Raw genomic sequence first — 12,096 nt, 5'->3', positions numbered from 1 at the left:
CTTGGAATATTTGGGATGGAAGTGAATGAAGGCTTTTTTTGGGGCGGGGAGGCAGGAGAACTGAAGAGCTACGAGTAACAGTGAGAGCAAGTGGACAAGCGGAAGGGGTGAATTTCTTGGAGAAGATCACAGACTGTTATATGAGACTGAAACTGTAATTGTTCAGAGTGGTCACTGCAGGATCCCTATGGCATACACTCCTTTCCCTTCTGACCCACCCTGCTTTACCAGAGAAAGGTGGCATGCCACCTGCCTCATTTAGCAAGAGTGAGAGCAGCCCGATTCATTACCCGTGTAGACGAAGCGGCCAGGGGCCCCTTTGCAGAACTGCTTGGACTTGTAGGATAGGGTCACTTCGACCACTCCAGGGATGTGCCTTGGTGGGGTCTGCACCCTGATGGCGTGGGGTGTGATCAGCTGTGAGAAGACAGGGAGTCAGATTTAGCTATGAAGAAGAGCTAGAGAGAGAAGAAAAGTGAGAAGCCCCATCCCAAACTGGAGCCCACTCTGGTTTTGAGGATTAGTGCCCCTCAGTCTTCATAGAAATAAGCATCGGTCTTGTTGACTGTCCCACTGACACACAGGTGGCCACCCTCAGTCCCAACCTGTCCTGTCTTGCCCCCAGCCCTCCTGTCTACAGCTTCACACCTCACTCCACACCAGCATGGTTCCAAAGACGACCTGGAGACCATCGAAGAAGTTGTCCCCGATGACGATGACAGTGGCTCCCCCTGTGGTCCAGCCCTCGCTGGGGCTGATGGCCTTGATGCAGGGGGTGGCTGCTGTGGGTCAGGGGAACTGGGGTCAGGATGGGAACAAGAGGAAAGGGGAGAGCAGGGCTGCTCCCAGTTGGGATGATATGGGGGGAGAATGGAGGAAGGGGAAGGGTACCCCAGATGGTTGCACCTGGGAGACAGGACTGGGTCTGGAGTTGAGTTGAAGGTGCTAAATGTAGGTGGTAAAATAGGGCCTAGTGACAGAAAGGATGAGTGGATTTGGAAGAGTGGAGGATAGGGCTCTCCCTGGGAGGGGAGAAGGGGGCATGGTTGGCCAAGGGAAGGGTGCCAAATGACAGAATCCTGACCTTCTGAAGGGTCAAGGCGGCGGGCACGGCGGCCATGCTTGGAGTTGTTGTGAACAAACATGTTGTCAGACACAGCAAGCACGTGCCCATCCACGCTCACGGTCGTGGAGACCACCACCTGCACAGAGGACACAGGGCCAGGCCAGGACTGGAGGAGTGAGGCCACATTCATGGGTATGGGAATGGGGGCTGGGCAGGAACTATGGACTTCCAGAGGGCAGGAATACTCTCCTCTGATCCTGAGGTTAGGATGACAATCTAAGAGGCCAGCTTAGAAGCAGAGCTCAAATGTAACCCAAGGTATGCCTTCCAAACTTCTAGCTGGCTTCTTTGAACCCTGGGTATCTCCATGATTACAACTGTTGTCTGGGGGCAGGGAGCCCCTGTCCCCACCTCTCTCTCCCCTGGGTTCTGAGTACTCCCTGACTTCACTCCTTCAGTCCTGTGGGCAAAGTGACCAACCAGATTGAAAGGGAAACAGGAGAGGACGCGCGGATGCTTGTGACCCCTCACCCCGGCAGCCAACCTTGAATCCAAGGCTGGGAATCCTTCTCCTCTCTTCCCTCTCCATAGAAACAGGGACTTTGCATTTGCTCTGATTAAGTCTTGGACAACTCAAATGTTCCAGGTTATTGGGAAAGAGAACTTCTATTTTTAAATCGGCATGTCTGGTCCTCTGTGCAGAGGGTAGGTGCAACAGCTTCATAGAGTGACTCTTCATTCCCCTTAGACCCCCTCAGGTGGCATCTGAAGTGGGACTGTGAGGGAGGGGTCCTGGACCCACAAACAGGGATCAGGGCCCAGGAGGCAGAGGAGGGGGAAAGAGAGAAGGAGCCCTGCTCCCGCTCCAAGGAAAAGAAGGTAGGAATGAGCAGGAAGAAATAAGACCTAGGCCCCTTGGCCTCCCTCCTTAGCCTGGCAGATCTTTCCCTGCCCCCCACCTTTGCCTTGGGGCCCAGCCTCTTCACCAGGGCTGGCCTGGAGCCCTTTGGATCTGGTGTGGGCAGGCCCCACCCTTTGGGAAGGTAAAGGGGGGGCACTAACTGGGCTCCCCTCCCAAACTCTTCAGCGCCCTGGGGGGTGGGAGTTGGGGGGGGAGGGTGGTACCGGGCAGCTGCTCTCTGCCTCACGCTATGTAAATTAGCTGGGTCGTTAATCATGTAAAAATGTCACAATTATCATCTCCTTAAGTGGGGCCCTAATGAGGCCTCAGCAGCCAGGGGAGAAGGAGCTGCTCCACCCCCCACTTGCACCCCCCTCCACCTCCGCAGGCCATGAGCTCCCTCAGGGCTAGGGATCTTGGGAAGGGGGAGACCTGGAGAAACGGCTGAGAGGACCCCACCCGGGGCCCCTTTTCCCGGGGGGAGTCCCTGTCCATTCAGGTCTTAGTCCAGGGGAGACAGAGGTAGGTTCCCAGCCCTCTGAGATCCTGGGGAAGAGGAGGAAGGGCTTAGGGAATGAGAGGAAGCCTCCATCATTCAATCCCGTTAGGAAATGTAGAGCTATGAACAGGAAAACTGACAGGGAAGGGGGCAGTGTTGGGGGCTTCAAGGGCCTGGCTGCTTAGTCCCAGGGCACAGGGAGGCTGGGGGCCTCCAGGGTCCAACACTGGGATCACTTTAACATTCTGGATTCCCAAGATAATTTTGCAAGCTGTCCCCTCCATCCCAGCCTCAGAACCCCCCTTACTCTGGTCCCTTGCCACTGCTCTCTTCAGCTCCCACCCCACCCCCATCCTTCACTGCCTCAGATGCCATGGGTAGGGATGGGGGAGTAAGAAGGAGTGCTGGGTCAGGAGTGGGAGGGGGTGGGTACCTGGAAGCGCCTCATGTCTCTAGGATTGCCCGCATTCTTCAGGCAGTTCTGGTTGCATTTGAGGAAAAACTTGAGGAAAAACCTGAAACAAGGAGGAGGTGGTTGGCTTGGGGCTGGGGTCAGGGTGGTGGGCTTTGAGGGATCAAAGGGAAAAGAGAACAGTGTTCACAGATCCACCTGTCCCAGAAACGTGTGTTCCCCAGGAAGTAAGACCTCCCTCCAGACACAGGGATCACATTCTCCCATGTAGTTTGCACACACACACACACAAACACACACAGTGCACACCTACACACACAGAGCATACAACCCCACACACAGCACGCAGCCATTATACAATATTCACATCCCCACCCACAGCATAACACATATGCCCCCCTCCACGCGGCATCCCCCTTCAGTGTTCCCAACCCCATAGCAGACATCCCCTGCAGTGTCACCCAATGGTTATCACCCAGCAGAGTGCACTTTTGCTCCACAGCCTGTATTTTCCTACAGTGTACACCCTACGACACATATCCCCCAGGGTTCACATCCCCACACATAGCATACCCCTTTCCCTACCTCCTAGAGTTGGTCATTAAACATGAATTAAGTGCCTACTATGTCCCAGGAATTGGGCTAAGTGCTGAGCATGCAAAGAAACATAAAAACAGTCCCTGCCCTCAAGGAGTTCAGAGTCTAATAAGAGAGACAACATGTAAACAACCAGGTACAAAATATAGACAGAATAAATTGGATATAATCAACAGAGGAAAGCCATTAGAACTAAGGGGGGTTGGGAAAATCTTTTAGAAGGTGGGACTTGAAGAAAGCCAGGGAAAGCAGGAGGTAGAAACAAGGAAGGAAACCATTTCAGTTATGGGGGGGGGCGTGGTAGAGAGAAGATGGAGGAGCTAAAAGAAGGTCAGTGTCCCTGGATGGCAGAGGTGGGTTTCGAGGAGAAGAGGGGCTGCAGGGTGTAAGTTGTAAGGAAATTAATTGGAAAGATCCTTGTGTTTATAGCCATCTTCACAGCCTAAATCCACTCCCATGGCATATACCCTCCATGTAGTGTTTACAGCTTTCACCACAGTCTACACAGTCTATATCTCACCCAAAGGAGACACGTCCCCCTAGCATTCAGAACAGTTTTTACCAGATGGCATGTCTTCTCTCCCAGGGCACAATGCATCCCTTAACATAATGTATAGTCATCACCACACAACGCACTCTTCTCAGAACAGGAGAGTATAGCCACCTCTCCCTCCACCCCCTATATATTGCTCAAATGCTCACTCCAAGCTCTCCAGTGGCCTGATGGCCAAATCCAATGGTTTTTGTCAGTCCTCATCCTCCTTTGCCTCTCAGCAATGTCCTGCACCACTGGCCACACCCTCCTTCTGGAGAGCCTCTTTTCCCTTGGCTCTTAGTACAGTCTCCCCTGACTCTGCTGGTTCTCCATGAAACAAAGGGGTTGGATTAGATCAGGGGTTAATACCTGGGATCCACTGATTCCCAAGGGATCCATCAATAGATTTCAGGGGGTCCATGAACTTGGATGGGAAAAATACTATATCTTTATTTCATTATATTTGACTCCATCGTAATTCTGTGTATTTTAGGCATTTAAGAACATTATTCTGAGCAAGGGTCCATAGGCTTCACCAGACTGCCAAAGGGACCCATGACAGAAAAGGTTAAGAACCTCAGATTAGAAGGTCTTTTAGGTCCTGTCCAGCTCTAAGCCTGTGATCCATAAAACTCCTACCTTTTCAATCCATCTACTTCCTTATTCCAACCCTTAATTAGCTTAACCCTAAGTCTTCTGCAGTTCTTTTTAGACACTCTTCCTCAGGGATCTTATTGACTCCCATGCCTTCATCTACATAGGCATCTTATAAATCTACATCTCCAGCCCTGACCTCTCTCCAACTGCCTGATGTATATTTCCACCTGGATGCCCTGGTGCTACTTCAAAGTTAAGCTATCTAAAACCATGTTCATCATCTTTTTTCCAAAACCAACTCCTCTACCCTTTGTTTGTCAATGGTACACCTGTTCTCCCAGTCACCTACTTTGGGGTCTGTGAATTTTGTTTATATTTTCATAACTATATTTCAGTATAATTGGTTTCCTTCGTAATCCAATGTGTTTTATCTCATGTCTTTAAAAACATTGTTCTGAGAAGGGGTTGGCAAATTTCAACAGACTGACAAAGGGGACCATGACTCGAAAAAGATTAAGAACCACTGACTGAAGCTCAAAATCTTGGTTAGTGCTCTTCTCACTTAGATTACTCAAATTCCCTCCTAACTGGTTTTCCTGCTTCTATTCACCCACCCTCATCCATTTGCCAAAGTGCTTCCTGAAGAATCTTTCTAGTACAGGACTCTGATCATGCCATTTATTCAAATGTTTTCTATGGTTCCCCATTGCCTGGTAAACAAAGAAGATGTTCTTGTTGCATTAAAGGTCTTCCACAGTCTGGTTCAAACCTACCTTTCCAGCCTTACCTTCTGCTACTCCTCTTCTCAGGTTCTACATTCCAGCCAAACTGGACTACTCTCCATCCTACTCTCCATCCCAGAGCCATAACAAGAGCGAAGTAATTGAGGCACATGCCTTGGGTACACAAGGCTGAGGGATGCAGAAAATATGTAAAATATGCATCTACTCTCCCAAGCACACTATGCCATTAGGATGGGGTGAGGGCCCACAGTTTCATGTTTTTGGCTCAGGCACAGCATCAGTTGGTTATGTTTCTGTTCCATTTTTCTCTCTCCCACTTCATTGCTTTTGTTTATGTCTTCTCTCATGCCTGGAACAGATGCCTCCCTCCTCCACATCTCTGTCTATTGAAATCTCTTCCTTACTTCACTGTCTTATTCAAATACCCCCTTGTTCCCTGATCCTACCCAGATAGTAAGTTCTCTCCTCAGAAGACTGTATCCCTACTGATGGACATGCTAAATATTTGTTGAATGAATGAATGAGGCATCTTTGGCTCTTCCCTCTTCATCTCCTCCCCATTCTTCATGTAGCCAGTCAGCAAGCTCTGGTGATTTATTCTTTGAAAAATTTCTGAAATTCATTCCTTTCTATTCCCCCTGCCATAACCCTAGTCAATGCTTTCATTGGGATGCATCTAGTCTACTGGAATAGTCTTCCAAATAGTGTCCCCTTTCCAGCCTCAAGTCATTACTCCTTCAAAGACCTTCGGATGTTCACTGTTATCTACCTAATAAGTTCTTAAGTTCCTTAGCCTATCCTCAAAGGCCCTTGGTAATTTTTGTCCCCTACCTACCTTCCTCCTTCTCTATTCTTATTTCCCACTACTCCCTTACTCCTGGATCTGGCCAAATTATTCTATCTGTTACATAAATGTAACATACACATTCCTACATCCACACATTTGCCCACACTGTCCCCTCTGCCTGCCTTAGTCCTACCCTTCTATTAAGGTTCAGTTATAATCAGGGTAGAAGGCAAGGAAGGATGGCTCTATCCATTAAGTTCTTGAAACGTTTCTGATCTTTGTCACTCATTGGACATCTTACATCCGCCATCTTGTATTTATTATTATTCATCCATTATGTCCATATCCTGTCTTCCCAAACAAAACTGCAAAACCTTCAGGGGTAGAAGACCCAGGGCCAAGTACTGGGCCCACACATGGTAGGTAGGTGTCCAATCACCCAGAATGACGATAAAGGCACCAGTGTATGCTTCTCCACCTACTGTATATAAACCCTACAGTATACAGGGGATTGTAAGAGGATCTGTGATTTTATTAGGATAAGGAACTCCTGGTAAGGAACTCTCATTGCAAGCTGGGATCTTCTTGGCAAACCATAGTCTTAGACTGAGATGCTTAAAACATCAAGAGGTTGTAGGCTTTCCTGAAACTTGTCCTCTGCCTCCTTCTCAGATCCCTCTTGGTGATCTCATTCATTTCCACAGCTTCAACTGGCACCTCCATGTGAATGACTCCCAAATTCACATCACTAGTCCCAACATCTCTCTCAGGCTCCAGGCCTATGTTTCTAGCCCTTTGTTTCCAACTGCCTATTGGAAATCTTCAATTACTGTGTAACCACTATATGGAGACCAATGTGTCAGGGGCTGGGAGAGATACAATGATCAAGGAAGATATGGTCCATAGTCTCCTAAGCATTGTTTAGTAGGGGAATATGATACAACCACAAAATGTAACACAATAAGAATGTAAGTGTATGCACCAAATTCTATGTCAGGGATTGGGGAAGAAAGATAATACAGCCTGGGGCCAGGGGCCAGGATGGTTTCATGAAGGAGATAGCCTTTGGGCAGGGACCTAAAGCATCAGCAGGAATTCAACAAGAAGAGATGGTAAGGAGGGCATCAAGGCACAGGGATAATTATGAGAAAACACACAGAGGTTGGAAAGTGGAAGACATCATTTCACCTCTCTAGGTCTCAGTTTCTTTATCTATAAAACAAGGAGGGGACTAAATGATCCCCAAAGTAACTTAGTTTTTGGAATATAGTCATAGCATAAATGCTTCTGTGTATGTAGCAGAGGATCATAGAGTACAGGCAGAAGAGGGTGATATAAAGCTGGAAATATGGCAGAACACCAGATTTTGAAGGGTCTTAAATGTGAGGATAAGGATTTCACATACCCTCAGGAAGCAATATGATGCCATTGAAGAGCTTTGAGCTGGGAAGGGACGTGAACAGATCTGTGTATGAGGAATATTAAGCTGGCAGAATGTGAAGAGTGACTTGGAGAGAGGAGAACAGCAGTGAGTAAGAGCCTTGAGGAGGCTATTGTAGTAATGGGATATATCCTAGGCCAGTTGTGATAGGAGTGGAGAAGAGGGGTTGGAAGTGGGAGCTGTTGCAAAGATAGAGTGAATAAGGCTTGCTAGGAGACAAAGGAGAGGGGAGAATCAAAGATAACCCCAAGGTTTGGAGCATGGTATCTCTGGGTACCTCTCACAGAAGATGGGAAACCAGGAAGATGAGTAGGTTCTAGGCATTATGAGTTTGAGGTGTTGGTAGGACATCCAGGTAGAGAGGCATTGTAGGCATTTGAGATGCAGGTTTGGAGCTCCTAAATTTCTACTAAAACTTCAAATTCAATTAGTGACAAGTTGGATGCACTAATTTCCCCCAAACACACACTCTTCCTTCTGACTTTCTCTTTCCTGTTAATGGCACTATGTTTTGCCACTACCAACCCCCACCCAATCTATTGCTAAGCAGACTATAGCACAGAACAGAGCACAGGATATAGAAATGGAGGACGTGGGTTCGAGTACCAACTCTGACATTTATTGCCTATGTGACCTTGATAAGTCACTTAACCATTGGGCCTCAGTTCCTTCACCTGTAAAATTAAAGTACTGGATACCGTAACCTCTCTATGAGCCTATAAGCCCTATCAATTCTAGTTCTGTACTCTTTCTTGAATCTGGTCTCTCCTTTCTATTTCCTTTGACATCAGCACAGTCCAGATTATGCAATAGGCTCTTAGCTGGTCTCTCTGAATCTCCTGCCAGATTTATTACCCTAATATACAAGAGCATGCCATTTCCCTGCTTAAAAACCTCCAGTGGCTCCCCATGTCCAAATGTAGGAGGAGAAAAGTTAGCTCTGACAATGGACAATCAATGGACTCCCCTTGCCCAGTAAATGAAATCCAGAAGGGGCAGGTAAGAGAAAAGCAGGTATTAATGGGTTAAATGAAGTGTATACTCTTGGTCATACCTTGATGAAGTGTGAAGTTTTGCCTGATGGAATTGGAGGAAAGTTCAACATTGGGTGGTCAAATATTGCCCACTCAAGTGGCCTTTAAAAAGCTAGCTTGCCAGCTCTGGAGACTGTCAAGGGAGGGAGCCCCAAAGAGTAAGACTCCAGTATAGAGAAGAGAAACAATTATGGATTCAAAAGACAATTGGCCTGGAAAATAAGAAGCTGAGCTGCCAAGACGAACAGTACTTGGGAGTGCAGGAAGCCCAGCTGAGCCACACAACCAGTAGAGATGCTGTCAGTGCCCATGGAGGAGTAGCATGAAGAAATAAAAAGAAGAGAAAAGGTATTGGAGCCCTGAAGGGTCAGAGGCATAAAATGCCTTGGTCACATGTGTTCCTTACTCTATGTCTTACTACCAGAGGACTCTATGTACTCTAAATAGGTGCCCAGGCTTCCCAATGATATATTCATGGGAGGGCAGATCCCAAGTTTACATGAGAATGTTGGCCAACCTGGGCACATCAGAACCAACTCATTATATAATATGTTACATATTATATAACTATAATTCCTGGCTCACTCTCAGCTAGTCTGTAAGTCTGATTCCATTCTGGGTTTTGGGTAGGGGTATTCTGGGGCAGAAAATACCATCCTCTTCTAGGAATAAGAGGGAGCCAGACAAGCAAGAAGGGACTTTTAGCCTAGAAAAGTAAAATCAAAATGAACTAGACATCCTAAAGCTAGAAGGAAATTTTGACTTTATTGACTTGGTTTGCTGGGACTCATGACTAGACCAAAGATATGAAATGCTATCCCATATTCAAAAACGACAAAATAGATTTTTTAAAAAGGAGCAGCGGAGTAGCATTGAATATTAAGAAGATATACTTGCGAGGAAATCAAGAAAGTATGAGGAGGAAGTGTGGTGAGAGCATTTGGGTGATGATCAATGAAAGGAGAAAAATAAATGGTAGCTTTGTGAGAGTACGGTAGAGACCACGTGGACAGAAGGAGGAAATAGATAAGGAGTTCAAGGAAACACATCTAAAATCTGGCAAGGCAGTATGATACATCAGTGGTGGGGGAGGAGGGATGAATTGAGCTATCCAAACATGTGCTGGAGCTCTCTCTACTTCTAAAAACCAAGTAGTAGATAAATTCTTGACTTACTTTAACTATAACTTCATCTTTCAAATGGCAAAGAGAGCAAAAAAATGGGAACTGCTATTCTGATGCAACTCTGACTGACAAAGATCAGGAACTAGATGCTGAAAAAGAAATCCTAGGAACCTTAGAATTAATGTTAGTGAAGGAGTTGAAAGTAAGGAACAGTTTGAAGGAAAAAAACTCAGCATTTAGTAAGTACCTACTCTGTGCCAGGCACTGTGCTAAGTGCTGAGGATACAAAAAGAAGCAAGAAGAAAGTCCATTTCAATGGGACAACATGCAAAAGGAAGCTCAAAGGAAGATGAAGGTTTGGAGGTGTGATTTTGAAATCCAGAAATTCAGGAACAGGCTAGAAGAAGAATAAAGGCAGGCCAGCCTGGGCCCTTTCACAAAATGGAGGGACTCATCAATGGGAGAAGGGGATGGGCTTTCAGATAGATATTCCAATGTGAGCAGGTTACAGAGGAAGATAGTAGGATATTCTAGAGTGAGGAGGCCACAAAGTAGATCTCACTTTGGGGAGAGGAGATTATAAAGAAAGATAGGACGGGCCTAAAACTCTACAGAGGAAGAAGGGACCAATAATGGTGGCATGCAATTCTAATGACACAAACACAAAAGATTCTGATAAAAAAAAAAACAACAAGGGAAAGTTCTCTGAATCCAACATGAATACACAAGGAACTCATCCACCAATTGAGATTTTTAAAAGCCATATATACAAGAATAGCATGATCTTATAAGAATAGCATCAGGAACTGTAAAACTCAGCATGACCCAAGACTAGTGATGAAGGTAAGATGATAAACAAGGTTCCTGTAGCTGTGCTGAGATCCTCCTCATTTCTCACTTGGCTGCACTACTTTGGGTCTGCTCTGACTCTACCATCATGTCCCTGGAAGCTCATTATTGGGAAAACCTCATCATCCTGCAAGATCCTATCAGCCTGGAGACTCTCTGATTGAAAGGTGGGGCCATGGATGCTAAACCTCCATTTAAGAACTTAGCTCAAATATCTCATTTCTCACCTGGCTGCAAGTCTTTAAAATTTCTCTGTCTTTTCCACCATGTCCCTATGTCAGGTACCTTCCCTGGTCATCAGTCCCAATTGTCAGCTTCCTTTTGTGTGTTGTCTGCACCCAAGCTCCTTGAGGGCAGAAACTATCTCTTTTTGTATTTGTATCCCCAGTGCTTAGCACAGTGCCTGAAACATAGTAGATGCTTGATAAATGTTTATTGACTGATTAGCTATGCTGGGATCAAGAGGAAGACCTAAGGAGGTCTACACACTTAGATACCAAAGCTTGGAGTAGAAGAGAGAATGGTAACAGACATTCAGGAGAAAGCGGGGTTATGCAACTATTTTTGCTTCTATTTTCTCTCCCAAGGAGAATGATCTTCACATTGGAGAGGACTGAAGAAAAGTGATTAATAGGATACTGAAGGACAAGGTAAGTGAAGAAAAGATAAGATAGCCCTTAGTTACCTTGAATAAGTTTAAAATGTCAGGTCTGAGCAAAGACTTGATTGATGTGATTGCTGCCAGGGATCTTTGAAGAAGACTGGAGGACTGTGGGAACTGCCCCAAGGCTGAAGATGAGCAAATGCCACAATTCCCCCCCACCAAAAAAAGGGAAAAGATATGGAGTCTTTAAACCACAGGCCACTCACGGGCAAAATCAGAGAACACAGGAAAGGGATAATTTGTGAATCTTTAGAAAGGGAAGCATTGTTACCTCCTAGGCCACAGAGAGAGAAGGACTACCCCAAGAATGTGTTGTCTCCTTGGGCTATAGGCAGAGCTGGGAAACCACTAGGTGAAAAAAGCTATTTCTATTCCTTCATTCAACTAGATTCAACCAATCATTTATTAAGTGTCTGTTATGTTTAAACACTGTGCTAAGTGCTAAGGACATAAGGACAACCCCCCAAAATGCTCTGGCTTCAAGAGGCTTACATTCTTTTGGTTTGTGACATTGGTCTATAAGGATTGAGGCAGTAAGTAGAAGCTCCAAAGAGGCAGATGGCAGCTAGCTAAGAGGAAAACAGTTAGAGCTACCCAAAGTGAAACAGGATGTTTTGTCAGGTGGTGAGCTTGCCGTTACTAGAGGTCTCTGGGTAGAAGAAGCTGGATGACCATTTGTCCTGGATGTTCTAGAAGAGATTCCTATTTGGGTGTGGGTTGCGCTAAATGTTCTAAGGCTCTTTCCAACTCTGAGATTTCGTAAAGAGCCTTTATCAAAATCAAGTCATTAAAGATTAATCTCATTTCCTTTTATGACTGAGCAACAAGACTGGAAGATCAAGGGAAT

The 12,096-nt window shown here is 46.1% G+C and overlaps 1 protein-coding gene across 12 annotated transcripts in view; it reads right to left on the bottom strand.

Moving 5' to 3' along the window:
* The window catches only part of EBF4 (EBF family member 4), a 101,631-nt gene that overhangs the window by 16,051 nt on the left and 73,484 nt on the right, over nt 1-12,096 (bottom strand). For 4 of the 12 annotated variants that reach the window (XM_036763416.1, XM_036763421.1, XM_036763417.1 and 1 more), the window contains 4 exons: nt 2,900-2,981; nt 1,085-1,202; nt 649-779; nt 291-417 (listed from right to left, as the gene is read on the bottom strand). In XM_036763416.1, coding sequence (XP_036619311.1) covers nt 291-417; nt 649-779; nt 1,085-1,202; nt 2,900-2,981 — 458 coding nt within the window. Of the gene's footprint in view, nt 1-290; nt 418-648; nt 783-1,051; nt 1,203-2,899; nt 2,982-12,096 lie in introns of all 12 variants that reach the window. The other 8 variants (XM_036763413.1, XM_036763409.1, XM_036763419.1 and 5 more) reach the window with 3 other exon arrangements.

The sequence above is a fragment of the Trichosurus vulpecula genome, chromosome 6 (assembly GCF_011100635.1).
Source record: "Trichosurus vulpecula isolate mTriVul1 chromosome 6, mTriVul1.pri, whole genome shotgun sequence".
NCBI classification, from domain to species: Eukaryota; Metazoa; Chordata; class Mammalia; order Diprotodontia; family Phalangeridae; genus Trichosurus; species Trichosurus vulpecula.
This window is presented reverse-complemented; position numbering and strand designations above follow the sequence as displayed.